The sequence below is a fragment of the Sander lucioperca genome, chromosome 22 (assembly GCF_008315115.2).
Source record: "Sander lucioperca isolate FBNREF2018 chromosome 22, SLUC_FBN_1.2, whole genome shotgun sequence".
NCBI lineage: Eukaryota > Metazoa > Chordata > Actinopteri > Perciformes > Percidae > Sander > Sander lucioperca.
In genome coordinates, this window is record NC_050194.1 from 18,067,973 (window position 1) to 18,081,125 (window position 13,153).

At 37.7% G+C, this 13,153-nt stretch overlaps 2 protein-coding genes across 2 annotated transcripts; both read right to left on the reverse strand.

Annotated features, from left to right (window-relative positions):
• Positions 1–4,860: 4,860 nt before the first annotated feature.
• LOC116061427 (leucine-rich repeat, immunoglobulin-like domain and transmembrane domain-containing protein 2) lies at positions 4,861–7,355 on the reverse strand. Its single transcript, XM_031315621.2, has 3 exons — positions 6,973–7,355; positions 5,986–6,767; positions 4,861–5,772 (listed from the first exon to the last, which is right to left on the reverse strand). Exons 1-3 carry the CDS (start codon positions 7,080–7,082, stop codon positions 4,985–4,987), a joined length of 1,680 nt encoding a protein of 559 aa, XP_031171481.1. The 5' UTR covers positions 7,083–7,355; the 3' UTR covers positions 4,861–4,984.
• A 1,062-nt stretch (positions 7,356–8,417) lies between these two features.
• lrit1b (leucine-rich repeat, immunoglobulin-like and transmembrane domains 1b) lies at positions 8,418–11,902 on the reverse strand. The gene is made up of 4 exons (XM_031315619.2): positions 11,627–11,902; positions 10,825–11,279; positions 10,223–10,528; positions 8,418–10,076 (listed from the first exon to the last, which is right to left on the reverse strand). Exons 1-4 carry the CDS (start codon positions 11,746–11,748, stop codon positions 9,013–9,015), a joined length of 1,947 nt encoding a protein of 648 aa, XP_031171479.1. The 5' UTR covers positions 11,749–11,902; the 3' UTR covers positions 8,418–9,012.
• Positions 11,903–13,153: the final 1,251 nt, after the last annotated feature.

Consider the following 13,153-nt stretch of genomic DNA (forward strand, 5'->3'; position numbering starts at 1 on the left):
TTTTTTCAACATACTGTACTGTGACATTTTTCAAAAAGGCATTCTTTTTGGACAGAAACAGAAAACATTCAGCAGGGTATCCGGGGTTGGAAACGAATCATGGGAGCTGTGATTACAATTGAGCCTTAATGGTACACACCCTACCCATTGAGCTACTGGGGTGCCCTGTTGCAAAGACATTTTTCAACATACTTTACTCCGACTTTTTTAAATCTTTTTCAACATAGCATACTATGACTTTTTTATGACTTTTGTCTACATACTGTACTATGAAATATTTCAAAATGGTATTCTATAGGCATTTTATTTGGACAAAAACAGAAAAATATTGAACAGGGTATCAGAGGTTGGAATCGAACCATGGCAGCTGTGATTAGAATTGCGCCTTGATGGTACACACCCTACCCATTGAGCTACTGGATGCACTGTTTCTAATGTATTTTTTGACATACTATACTATGACTTTTTTTCGACATACTACACTGTGACTTTTTATGATTTTTATCGACATACTTTACAATAACTTTTTATGTCTTTTTTCAACCGTCTATACTACGACTCTTTTCGACATACTATACTATGACTTTTTATGATTTTTATCAACATACTTTAATGTTTTATGGCTTTTTTCGAAAGTCTATACTATGACTCTTTTCGACATACTATACTATGACTATTTTATGACTTTTCACGACATACTATACCATGATTTTTTTTCAACATACTATAATGTGACTTTTTATGATTTTGTGCGACATACTATACAATTATTTTTTTCGACATACTATATACTATGACTTTTTTCCAAATACTATACTATGACTTTTTTTGACGTACTATACCATGACATTTTTTTAAACACTTTTCAAAATATGTTATGATTTTTACTACACATTGACTTTTTATGATTTTTTTCGACATACTATACTTTGACGTTTTGACAATTTTTTTTGACACACTTTTTCGACATAGTATAATATTACTTTTTTGCCATACTATTCTATGACTTTTTCAACTTACTATACTATGACTTTTTTATGACTTTTTTTTCCGACATACTATACTAAGATTTGTTTTTATATACTATAATATGACTTTTTTCGACATACTAGACTATGACTTTTTATGATTTTTATTGACATACTTTACTATGAATTTATATGGCTTTTTTTCCGACAGTCTATACTATGACTCTTTTCAACATACTACACTATGGCTTTTTCATGACTTTTTTGACATACTATACTATGACTTTTTATGATTTTTTCGACATACAATACTATGACTTTTTATCACTTACTATACTATGACTTTTTATCACTTACTATACTAGAACGTTTTTATGACTTTTTACAACATACTATACTATGACTTTTTATGACTTTTTTCAGCATCCTATACCATACCATTTTGACATACTATACTATGACTTTTTTTTTTCATTTTTTGACATACTCTACAATGACGTTTTTCGACATAATATACTATGACTTTTTTATGACTTTTACGACATACAATTACTTTTTTTTTTCCTCGCCATACTATATTATTACTTTTCATGATTTTTTTCAACAGTCTCTATACTCTGACTCTTTTCGACATTCTGTACTATGACTTTTTTCTACATACTATACTATGACTTTTTCAGACTTTTTTCGACATACAATACTATGACTTTTTCATGACTTTATTTCAACATACTATACTATGACTTTTTAGGACTTTTTTCGACATACTGTACTATACTCAGACTTTGAAAAAAATCTTTTTACAACATACTACACTATGACTTTTTATGACTTTTTTCGACACACTACTATGACCTTTTTTGATGTTTATTGACTTACTATACTATGACTTTTTATATCATTTTTTAAACAGTCTATACTGACTCTTTTCAATATATTACACTATGACTTTTTTATGACTTTTTTCGACATACTATGACTTTAAGACTTTTTTCGACACACTATACTTTGGCTTTTTAATGACTTTTTACAACATACTTTGCTATGATTTTTTTGACATACTATACTATGACTTTTTATGACTTTTTATGACAGTCAATATGACTTTTTTCAACATACTGTACTGTGACTTTTTGCAATTTTGAGATATTTTTGCTTCACTTGAATATATGTTTATGCTACTTTATGCTTTAATGTATTACTATATTGTATTAAATACTCAACTACATTAATTTGATTTCTATAACTACTAGTCACTTTGCAGATTTCAGATTTTACATAACATATATGATGACATAAAATACATTGCATCATTTAAGATTAAACCAGTGGTTCCCCACTTCTTTGGCTTGTAACCATTTACAATAAAGCAGTTGGGGCAGATTGTTTTATTCAAGGCCCAAAGTATTCAACGTTTCACAAAAAAAGCAAAGGTTAGAGAAAGGTTCGAAGAATTGATACAGATTTGTATATCAGATCTTTGTTTTTCATCTTTTCTACCCTGTGAATCATCTCATGACCTGTCAGATTTATCTTGCGACCCTTTGGAGGGGCCCGACCCATAGGTTTGGAACCACTGTACCAAAGTAACTCTAACTGTATAAAGTAACTGTATACACACATAGTTAAGCTTCACCTCGAGCAGCTACAACGATAAAATGATGCTTACACATTGATGCATTGGTATTAATGATTTAATATATGATGATATATCAGTTACAAAGGCCATTTTTCTGCAGAATCAGTATTTTACTGTTGACACTTTGAGTACATCTTGTGGATAGAACTTCTTTACTTTTACTTAAATGCAGAACTTTTACTTGTAATTGAATAGTTATTTTTAGATTGTGGTTTTGGTACTTTTACTTCTTCCACCACTGCTCAAAATATTACATCATCATAATTATAGTTATTTACATATTAATATATAATATTTAGCAATGAATGACACCTTTTAATTCATCTGTTAAAAAATAAATCATAACGGATGCAATGATTCCACTGTGGATTTGAACTGACTAAACAACAATATTTAACACTAAAAATAATTTTCATCATACTCAATATATCTATTTAATTGCGTTTAACTACATAAAAAGGAATTGGGTTTTTTTAGTTAGACTGAAAAATGTGAATTGAAAATGTAAAAATACCCTCTATTTCCCTACAGTGTACATAGAGACACACAGTAAGCCATTAAATGGAAATATCATGTCCTGCTGACTAGGATTCAGATAGAAAATCACTTTAATCTGCTTACGAGTGTATGTATAAATGCACGGGAAAACACTGCTTATGTAACAAATCCTCTGAGTGATTGTGCTAAAAAATCTGAGTATGTCTCAGCATTTGTCTCTGACTTTTCTTTAATCCACATCAAACATAATTTTATTACAAGACAGCAAATCTGCAGTCTGTGAAAAGAAAACCAATAAAAAAATATTTATTTTTTTCAACATAAAATGGATTGAAATCTCCTGAACCATGAACCAACACACACGATTACAATTTAGTTTGGTGAAGTTGACAATTAAGAAATATACAAAATAATTATTCACATTTTTTAAATTTGGGATTTTTTTGCATGCAGTATCAAAACTTTAAGATAAAAACTGAAACTAAAGAAATATCAAATGCATTTCATCACAAACTTCTTTCTGTACATGTATATTAACACAGATACAGTTTTTCTCAATTGCTAAAACACAATTTCTGAAACCTTGCTCCATTTTCTGAAAACATTAAACACAAAACCTCATCTTCAAGCACTATTTACAAAACCTCTGACTCCTCTCGCAAAATGAAACTCTCGCCTCAAAACAGTTTTACCTGTTCAAAATCAAACACTGCTCTCAAATCATAAACAAAGTGATCAAAATGATATACACTATCAAGCAATCAGTAAACAATACACCAAAAAATAGACAACACATTGTTCAAAACATATAGTTCTCAGGAAGAAGTACATTTTTAATCTCAAAACAAATTTCATATTTTTCCATCATTGTCGAAAACATGTTCTGTCATAGTAGCTCAAAATTGATCAGAAATTACTACTCTGTTTTGCTCTTTGCATTTTTTTTGTTCTTCCTCCTCCTTGTACCCCTATTTTTACAGTACTGTACCCTGCATCTCACAAACTTGTCCTTTGTCTCTGTGATACTGTAATTCTTGTTCTTTGTTGATATGAACCTGCAACCAGTCAAACTTTATTGAGCAGTCAGTACTTTCCCACCTTCAACAACCTGTTTGCTCTCTGAACTGGCTTATATTGGTTGTGTCACATCATTTGAAACAAGTGAAATCAATTTTGAGTGGTTGTGTTCAATCAATGACATGTGTTCTCTATTTGTATTTGATTGTTGCCACTTGTGTTTACGAGTTTGGATGACATGTGCATTAGAGTGCAGAATGTGTTTTGAGAATGAGAGATGAGTTTTGCTGAAAAGTCTAAGTGAGATCTGCAAATTGTGTTTTACCATGTGAAATGGTTTAAGGTATTGACAACAGACTGCACAATTAGCTAAATGAGTTCAGGCAACTGAGAACTTTGTTCAGCCAATGGGTTTTAGTGTTTTAGCAATTGAGAAAAGCTGTAATAAAGGCATCTCCGCTTTGAGCTAATAGCCTGAGAATTATATTTACAGGGCGACTATATACAGTACTTATAGCACCAATTTGTGCCTCTAATGTGCAAGTGCTACATTCGAGTCACGGAGCTTTCCGGAAGAAAAAAAATACCCTGCGATCTTTTAAAAATGTGAAAAGACTATTCTGGTCATCTGGATAAAAAAATATTATGTTTGCTGCATCTCTGATGGCCAGAAATTATGTATATAGTTGCTCAATTTGAAGAGTAAATCAAATTTAAAAATGTTCTATCAACTACATTTGAGTCATCAGATTTTCCGAAAATACCTTTAAACAAGATAATATACAAGAAGCAGAAATGGTGCTACACTCAAAACTGACATTATTTACAAATACACATATATGTACATGTATTGACTTTGATGCTAGTACAGATGAGCTGCACTTCCTCCTTTGCTCCTGTCCTCAGACTTCCGCCTCTTTTTCGGCTTTTCCTCCGAGTCCCTGCACAGGCCTTCATCGCTGGCCGCTTGCAGGCTGTCGAAGGTGCCCTGCCTCTCCGCCCCCTGCAGGTCCTCTCCGTGCAGCCTGCGCTTCTTCCACAGTTTCACGCAGCGATCCAGGCAGCTGAACCTGGCCTCTGTGGTGCAGGCAAACATGCCGACCGGCACTGCCAACACCATGGCGCAAACAATGACGATAATGTGGATGAGCCTCTCTCTTTGCTCCAGCTCACTGATGTCACTTCCCGTCACAAACACGATGCACTGGCCTTCTCTCGGTGGATGGTTCTTCAGGGTCACACACACCTCATATTTGGTGGCAGGAAGCAGGTCACTGACAGTGTAGCTGTTGATGCCGGGGCCAATGTAGATCATCTCCTTTTTGTGTGAATCGTATTTGCCAAAGTGGATGGTGAACCAGGTTTCTGCTGGGTTGTCCGTTGCTGTGTACCACTCCAGGGTGATACCGTAAACTGTCTGCTTGGCAATGCGGATGTCAATGTAGGCATTCTCATCGGATGACAGCATGGGGACAGGTGGAGGGAGAGGAGCAGAGGAATCGGAGGAGTTGATGTTAACCGTGATGCTGACAGAGGAGTTGCCAATAAAGTTGTTGGCCATGCAGGTGTAGAGTCCTCGGTCTGCCAGGTGAAGAGTGGGGATCACCAGCTGGGAGGTGACGGTCTCCTCGTCTATGTGAGTCTCTGTAGCTGCAAAGAGATAACAGAGTGTCACAGAATTTCAATCAGAGGCTTGTTTACATCTGATAAAGACATAGTAACCCTAATACCCTAAAGACGGTATTGTTCGTGTATGTATTCATTAAGCAGATGCAGCCTGAAAGTTCAACATATACCACACAACGTGCTCCCTGAGCAGGTTCACAACAGTTTAATGGATGGTAGTAATACAAAAAATCTTACCAGCAAATCCTCTTATAATCTTCAGACTGTACATCCACTGAATGGTTGGACCTGGCCTGGCCTTTACTAAGCATGTGAGTGTTGCATTTGCTCCGAGAGGTAAAGTGATGTTAGTCTCTGGGGCAGAGGCCACCGGATTCATGCATGTTTTTAACTGGATCTCGTGGAAAAACTTTTCAGCTTTGGAGGCAGGGCCCGAGCACATCAAATAAGAGTTCATGAGAATGATGGGAGGGCTGACCGCCCTGATGAATTCAACAAAGCCTTTGAGGCGGCAATCGCACAACCAAGGGTTGTCATGCAGCGCCAGAACCATATTGGAGACCAGCCCTTCTTTCCCCCACACTTTCTCTGCTGTTTGGTAAAGAGGCCAATTAATGAAGACATCTTTTGATATGACACTAAGCTGATTGAAGGATAAATCTAAGTAGGTCAGTGCAGGTAAGTGTCTCAAAGCGTGTTCGGGCAGGATGTCCAGTCGATTGTGCTTTAGGTCCAAAATCTTCAGTTTCGGTGTGTCCTGAAACGCTGTCCATGTTACTGAAGTCAGCTTGTTACCTTGCAGCCGGAGCTCAGTCAGGTTAGTCAGCCCATCTAAGCTTTTGATGCTCATCAAAGTGATTTTATTAAAATTCAGCCAGAGAAACTCCAAGGCACTCATTTGAGAGAAAGCTCCTCGAGGTAACTCGGTCAGGTGGCAGTTTTCAATTCGGATTTTAATGAAATCATGAGGGATATCCTCTGGGATTCGTCCCATGGAGGTTTCCATACATAGTAAAGACCTAGAAGGGTAAGACGAGATATGTTTAGACAAGAGAAGTGTATATTTTATGTTCATAGCTACTCATGAACATGCACCACTGGAAAAATGTATGGATAGTGTTTGTAGATTTTAGAACACTTTGGTATAGCAGGTTACATGTAAAACAACAGGGTCTTGACTAACACATACTTTTAAGAGTTTGTATATTTTCAGTGGTTACATACCTTCCCAAGTTGTTATCTGTGCAGGAGCAATTAGTCAGACAAGTTGGTGACCCAGGGGTGATGAGATAATATATCAAAGCGATATGTAATGCGACATAAAAGGTGTCCATATTCCTAGAGGAGCATGTGGAATAGGCCTGCGGAGGCAGGACATGGGCTGCATGGAAGAAAGCCTATTACCTTAATCTTCCTTGACGTAAGACTTAAGACACCAAGTGACATGTGAGACACATAGGAAAGGTGTATTTATAGCGGAGGTCCACTTTGTCTCGAAAACATTGTCAGTACTCCTCAAAAGCATAACAACACTCACCACAAATGTTCAATCAAGATTTGTCAGTCTAATTCAATTTATTTGTTCCCCACCAAAGCCATTGACATGACAGGATGGCCATCTGTTAAGTGGGCTGGAGCCCGTTGGGCTTAGCAGCACACAGAGGGAGGGCTGCAGAGGGACAGATGTCTGGAGAGGACTGTAATCTGACCTCAATAATCTGAACACTGGTTGTCTCTCAGGTTGTTAAATCAGCATATAAAGCAAGTGTGAAAACAGACAACATCTACAGCCTTTCAGGTTCAATCTTTAACAGGTATTTTTGCTTTAATATCCTTTTTTTATTATTGGTGAACATGCTAGTTTAACAGGCAAAGAGATAGATCAAATGTTTGGTAATGCAAGCAATCTCATCATACATTTCTTTCATACGTTTAATGTTAAGGATATATACTGACAATTCCTTGGTTTACTTGCATGGCAGAAGGCCTACAATTCATCCAGAGACATTTTCCAAATGCCTTGAACAAATACTTAAGATTATTTTTTGGACATTTTTAGGCCTTTATTGACAGGACAATTGAAGAAATGAAAGGGGAGAGAGAGGGGGGAATGACATGCAGCAAAGGGCCGCAGGTCAGAGTGGAACCCAGGCCCCCTGCGTCGAGGAGTAAACCTCTATATATGGGCACCCGCTCTACCAACTGAGCTATCCCAGCACCCGAACAAATACTTTTTAATGACGTAACTATCGTCTACCTAGATAGGCTTACTACACACTATTTTGCCTGAAGGGACAAAACAAACTGCCCTGAAGTTGATTCAGTGTTCTTTTTAAATTACATATTTAAGGATGAATTCCACACATCTGTATGTATTTTAGGCTCTTGAGTTGAATTCATTAAATCCTAAATCTTTATCAAAAAACTGCAGGTTTTATTGATGCTTCACTGTATGTGCTAACAAGACTAAAGAAAGATGTGTGCTGCTCTGTGAGGCTGTGCTTTGGCACAGAGGTGCTAATTATTCAGTAAATTAGCGATATGTTTACTTTTGTTACTTGTTACTTTTTAATGCACATAACAAGCCATTTTCTGCTTCAGTCAAGATGACTATTGATCTATTCAAAAACCAATATTCTGATATGTAAGAAAAAGCTTGAGAGCATATATCATTATAAAAAAGTTTTATTGTTACACAGTACATTCATGCATACACATATATTTCTGGTCCCAAATATTTACACATTATAAAATGTACTGTATTTTATGTTTTCTGACCCAACAGTAAACCTGGCATATTAACATCATACTGACATACAAAACTAATAACTGCTGGTTCATAATTTCTATAACTAATTTATGTTTTAAATAAGGACTTTAACACAATGCAAGGTAACAGTTCGGAAAAAATAAAAATGATTGGGTTTTAGACAGTTTAGGGCAACATTTCCCTCTGCAAAACATCACCTTTAAAAGTGCATAATGAATTAAAAAAGTTTTTTTTACTCATATACTGTACACCACATGTAAATATTGAAACTGTGTCACTGTGTATGTTTTCCCTTTTTTGCTGCCACCAAATGAATGGTGGTTTTTATTCCCATAAGGCTGTAAAACAACTTCATACTTCCCATGATGACTGAGCCATCAGTGTCCTCTGTCCTCAGTCTTTTGAGTCTCTGAGCACAGCGGTTTTATCTATTCACAAAACAGTCCATTGAAAAACAAAGTGCATCCTCTGGAGGTTGAGGCATTCATTTGGTTTTAGCAGAAGTACTCGTTAGGTGGTCCCTCAGTCCTGGCTGTGGCCTCCGAGTCAACACTGGACCTTGCTGAGAGCAACCTGTTGGATTCATCAGGATTTAGCCTGGTCAGATACTCGCCCTCCATTCCTTTAGCTTTGGCCGTGGGGCCCAAGGTCTCAAACGTGACGTACGAGTCCTGCAAGTCTTTGGACTGCCGCCCTAGCAGCTTTTGGCAGCGCTTCTTTAGCGCCCCGCAGCACACAATCAGTGTGAGGGGGACAGCAATCACGCATGCCACCGTTATCACCACCACATTGATGAGCTTCTGAGTGCCACTCGCACTGGCCGCCTCATCTGTTGAGAAGATTACACACTGCTCCTTTTTCGGGATCAGGCCTTTGACGCAAACACAAGCAATGTACTTTGTCTTCGGCACAAGGCCGTCAATGGTGATTCGGTTCTTTCCGGCACCTACGTTTACCCGACGCATGTCTCTCTCACCAAATATAGCATATAGGACACTGAATTCTGTGGTGTTTGTGGCTGTAGGGGCTCTCCAGTTCAGAGAGACAGTATGGTCTGTGTCGCCAATTACCTTCACAGAACGCACTACCCTTTTCTCCGGAGCTTGCTGTAAGGATGAAGCATTGGCTGCTAAGTTGCTCAGAGCATCCACCTCCACCGGTTTCTGAGGGTCTGGCGGCTTGCCTCGTCCCTCGGAAGCACCGTCAGATATGCTGTAGCTCTCGATCTCATACTTCCCAGTCGCGCCTTTGCCATTTAGAGGTTCGATGATGGGCTGGGCAGCTGTGGTGGTTGGTGGAGGAACATATCTGGCAATAAGTTTCTCTTGGTATGCCGCTCTTCCAATGCCACCAGGTTTCTTCCCTCTGGTTTTCTTAGGGACACCCCCACCTGCTTCCTCTGACCGAAAGGAATCTGTGATCACCAAAGAGATAATAGCGTCTGCGGTGCCCACAAAGTTGGTTGCTTTGCACACATATTTCCCAGAATCACGGTAGGCGACTGCAGGCACACTCAGAATCGACCAAATGATGCCCTCCTTTGAAACCTCTTCCTGAACTGAAAAACAAAAAGCAGACACTCACAGATTAGTTAAACAGATTAGCAAAAAAAGAATAACTGTAATCTCATTGATACTTTGACTTGGACAGAAATAGATACTGTTCTAATTTAAGCACATCTGGAATTACTTCAGGAGACCTTACCGGTGCCGTTCATTTTCTTGCCATCGGCGCGGCTCCAGGACAGCTCAGGGATGGGAACTCCAACTGTGCCACAACGTAGCAGGACGTTGTTGCCCAGTGAGCTTCGTACACGTGCCACGGCCGTGTGCACCCGAGGGCCCTGGCACCTCTGCAGCTCCGCTTCAATGAAAAGAACCCCTGACAAGCTCTCTGGATCAGCACACCTCAGCCTGGTGTCGATGAGAGCAACAGATGAGGAAGGGGATTTCTGAAATTGGACCAGATCATACAGCCGGCAGTCACACAGCCATGGGTTGTCATGGAGACCTGCAGAGGAAATCAAGTGTGACAGTGAAAAGAAAAAACTCAGCATCCTTTTATGAACTACTTTCACTACCATCCAGTACATTTTCATAAGTATGTGTGGGTGTGAGTTAAAATAAATAGAATGACTTGTTGCAATGTGTCAAGAATGAACGTGACACATTGCACACAATGAATATAATTAGACTAATCCCCAACTCAGCTTAAAATGCTTCTGATGTCAAAGAAGTGGTCGTCATGCAAGGCAGCTTAAAAAGAATACATTCCGGGATCCTTATATGTCAAAGCTTGATCCTCACCGAGAATTAGTTTGGAGGAATCCTGGGATGGTTTCACACTCAGCCACATTGTGAGAACATCAGCAGGAACGGTTGTCAGAGTGTTGCTGGATAAGTCCAGATAGGTGAGATTCTTTATGTGCATGGTGGCATCGGCAGGGATGGTGGAGATCTTGTTGTTGTGTAAGTCGAGAAGCCTCAGGTTTGGCATATCAGTCAGGGACTCCCAGGGGAAGGAGGTGAGGGAGTTGCCATCCAGCCGGAGCTCATCCAGGTTGTAAAGACCACGGAAACTGTCAACGTTCAGTGTATTCAGTGAATTGAAAGACATCCATAGATATTCCAGGCTGTTGAGGTAGTGGAAGTTGTCGCTTGAAATCCGTGTGATTGCTGTCTTTTCGATGCGCAGCTTTGATGTGTCAATGGGGAAATTTGGAGGAACCACAGTGATTTCCGGATCATTGCAGAGTACACTCCTGCAAGAAATGTGATAGTTTACAATATAGATAATTAAAAGGAACAATATTAAATCTACTTTCAAACTGTAGGGGTTTGTAGAAGTGGTCTTTAAAAACAAAATTTCTTTCATTGTAGATAAAAAATAATACAGTTAGGCATTTATTTGAAAAAAACGTAGTAACCTATTGTTCAGTAACAAGCAAAGGAGATTAAAGGGCAACTCCAAGTTAATCCTCCACTATACAGAGTGACTGAACAGACGAAAGCTGCGGTAAAAATCACTTTTGCATGCAAGAAAAAAAACACATGTACTGAGAATTAAATTCAAACAATAACCTTTAATATAATAAATTGACATATTTACCTTGCTTTTGATCCATCGCTTAATTTGTGAAAGAAGCAGCTGCATTGTGCAGGACATGAACTGCTCAGCAAAGGAAGACAAACTAAAGCCAGACAAACAGCAGCAGTAAAATGTTGACTCATTTTCTCTCCTGCAAGCTACTAACTCTATGCAGCTAAACTACAATTAAAAAAATTGGCGCTACAGCTCGAGTTTAACAGCTCATCAGATGCATCGTGGTGGTTTGCAGGCTCACAGCTCCATACTGCTCCGACTTGTCTGAATCCTGAGATAAAAAGGATAGGCAGGGATTAGTGAAGGACTTGGGTTATTTCCATTCACACGATTAGGCTATTGCTTCCTGGAAGCTGACAGGCTGCATAGTTTTCACTCATTCTAAGGGAAATACTTTCCAAAAAATGTATTGGATGGTAAATTATGTACACAAAAAACTGTACAGCACCTATATGAAGTGGAGGCTGCAGGTAGACAAAAATATAACTACATAACCATCATGAATATTTGAAACATTCAACTTTTTTTTTACAATAAGGAATTCCTTGATAAATATGATATAAAGATGTTTTTGGTTTTATTACTTTTATTTTTTATCTCAATATTTTTCAGGCAAGTCATATCATAAAATGGTGATATCACTACTTCATGTTACACAGACAGTCACTCACCTAAAAACAGATTACGATTCTGATATAAAAGCACAGGGACGTGCTACAGATTCAAATCATTTTAATAAACACCAGCTCTTCTTATGTTAGCCTTTCCTTAAATTATTATAATTATTGATTTAGTCTGTTAAATTGAATACATTGACAGACTGTAGTTTGTACGATGGCTAGAAACTTAGCAACACATGGCCACTAGATGGTAGTGGAGAGTTGCTATGGGTACTTTATTGTGTTACTCACCCTCTTGTTATTAGACCAATGGCAACACTACTGTATGTAACCACATGCAGTTGATAACTGGGCATAAATATCAAATAAAGAATACTTTTTGAAACTTCAAAGAAGTATGTAACAATAACCTCAATTTTTTTAAGATTGCTATTGTAATATTGCTTTCATACTGTATTATGTAGTTATATATAATAAAATAATATATATATATTTTTAGTAGTATCCTGCAGAACACATTTTGTGTGTGACACACATTGTCAATGACGGACGTGTTGTCACATTCTTTGAGGGTTTGTCCACAGGTGCAGAGGTTTAAAGACACGGCTGTAAGGCGGGATTTCAAATCCTTTAATCCAGTTATCTCTCTGTCTCTTATTAATACATCTTTGTTCTATTTTCTTTCACAAGGCAAAGAAAATTATATTTGCAAGAAAGAAAATGAACCTAATAAAGAATGGCCCCTGTCAATGTAAAATTATTAAAAAGCCCCATACTTGGAGAAAGTGAAATAATGAAAAAAAATGTTTTTGAAAGAAGTGGATACAAAATGAAATGAAAACTGCCCAATTGTGATCTCTAATCTAAGACATGTTCATTTGTATTATGTAAAACATGCTAAACAAGGCTGTTT

What these genes read in the sequence shown, in the direction of transcription:
- LOC116061427 (XM_031315621.2), bottom strand. Translation starts at nt 7,082, where the DNA reads ATGGACACCTTTTATGTCGCATTACATATCGCTTTGATATATTATCTC. An exon ending in ACAGATAACAACTTGGGAAG is followed by an intron (nt 6,768 to 6,972) that starts GTATGTAACCAC and finishes TTACCCTTCTAG; the next exon opens with GTCTTTACTATGTATGGAAA. An exon ending in GATTATAAGAGGATTTGCTG is followed by an intron (nt 5,773 to 5,985) that starts GTAAGATTTTTT and finishes ATCTCTTTGCAG; the next exon opens with CTACAGAGACTCACATAGAC.
- lrit1b (XM_031315619.2), bottom strand. Translation starts at nt 11,748, where the DNA reads ATGAGTCAACATTTTACTGCTGCTGTTTGTCTGGCTTTAGTTTGTCTT. An exon ending in AGCGATGGATCAAAAGCAAG is followed by an intron (nt 11,280 to 11,626) that starts GTAAATATGTCA and finishes CATTTCTTGCAG; the next exon opens with GAGTGTACTCTGCAATGATC. An exon ending in CAAGAAAATGAACGGCACCG is followed by an intron (nt 10,077 to 10,222) that starts GTAAGGTCTCCT and finishes TTTGTTTTTCAG; the next exon opens with TTCAGGAAGAGGTTTCAAAG.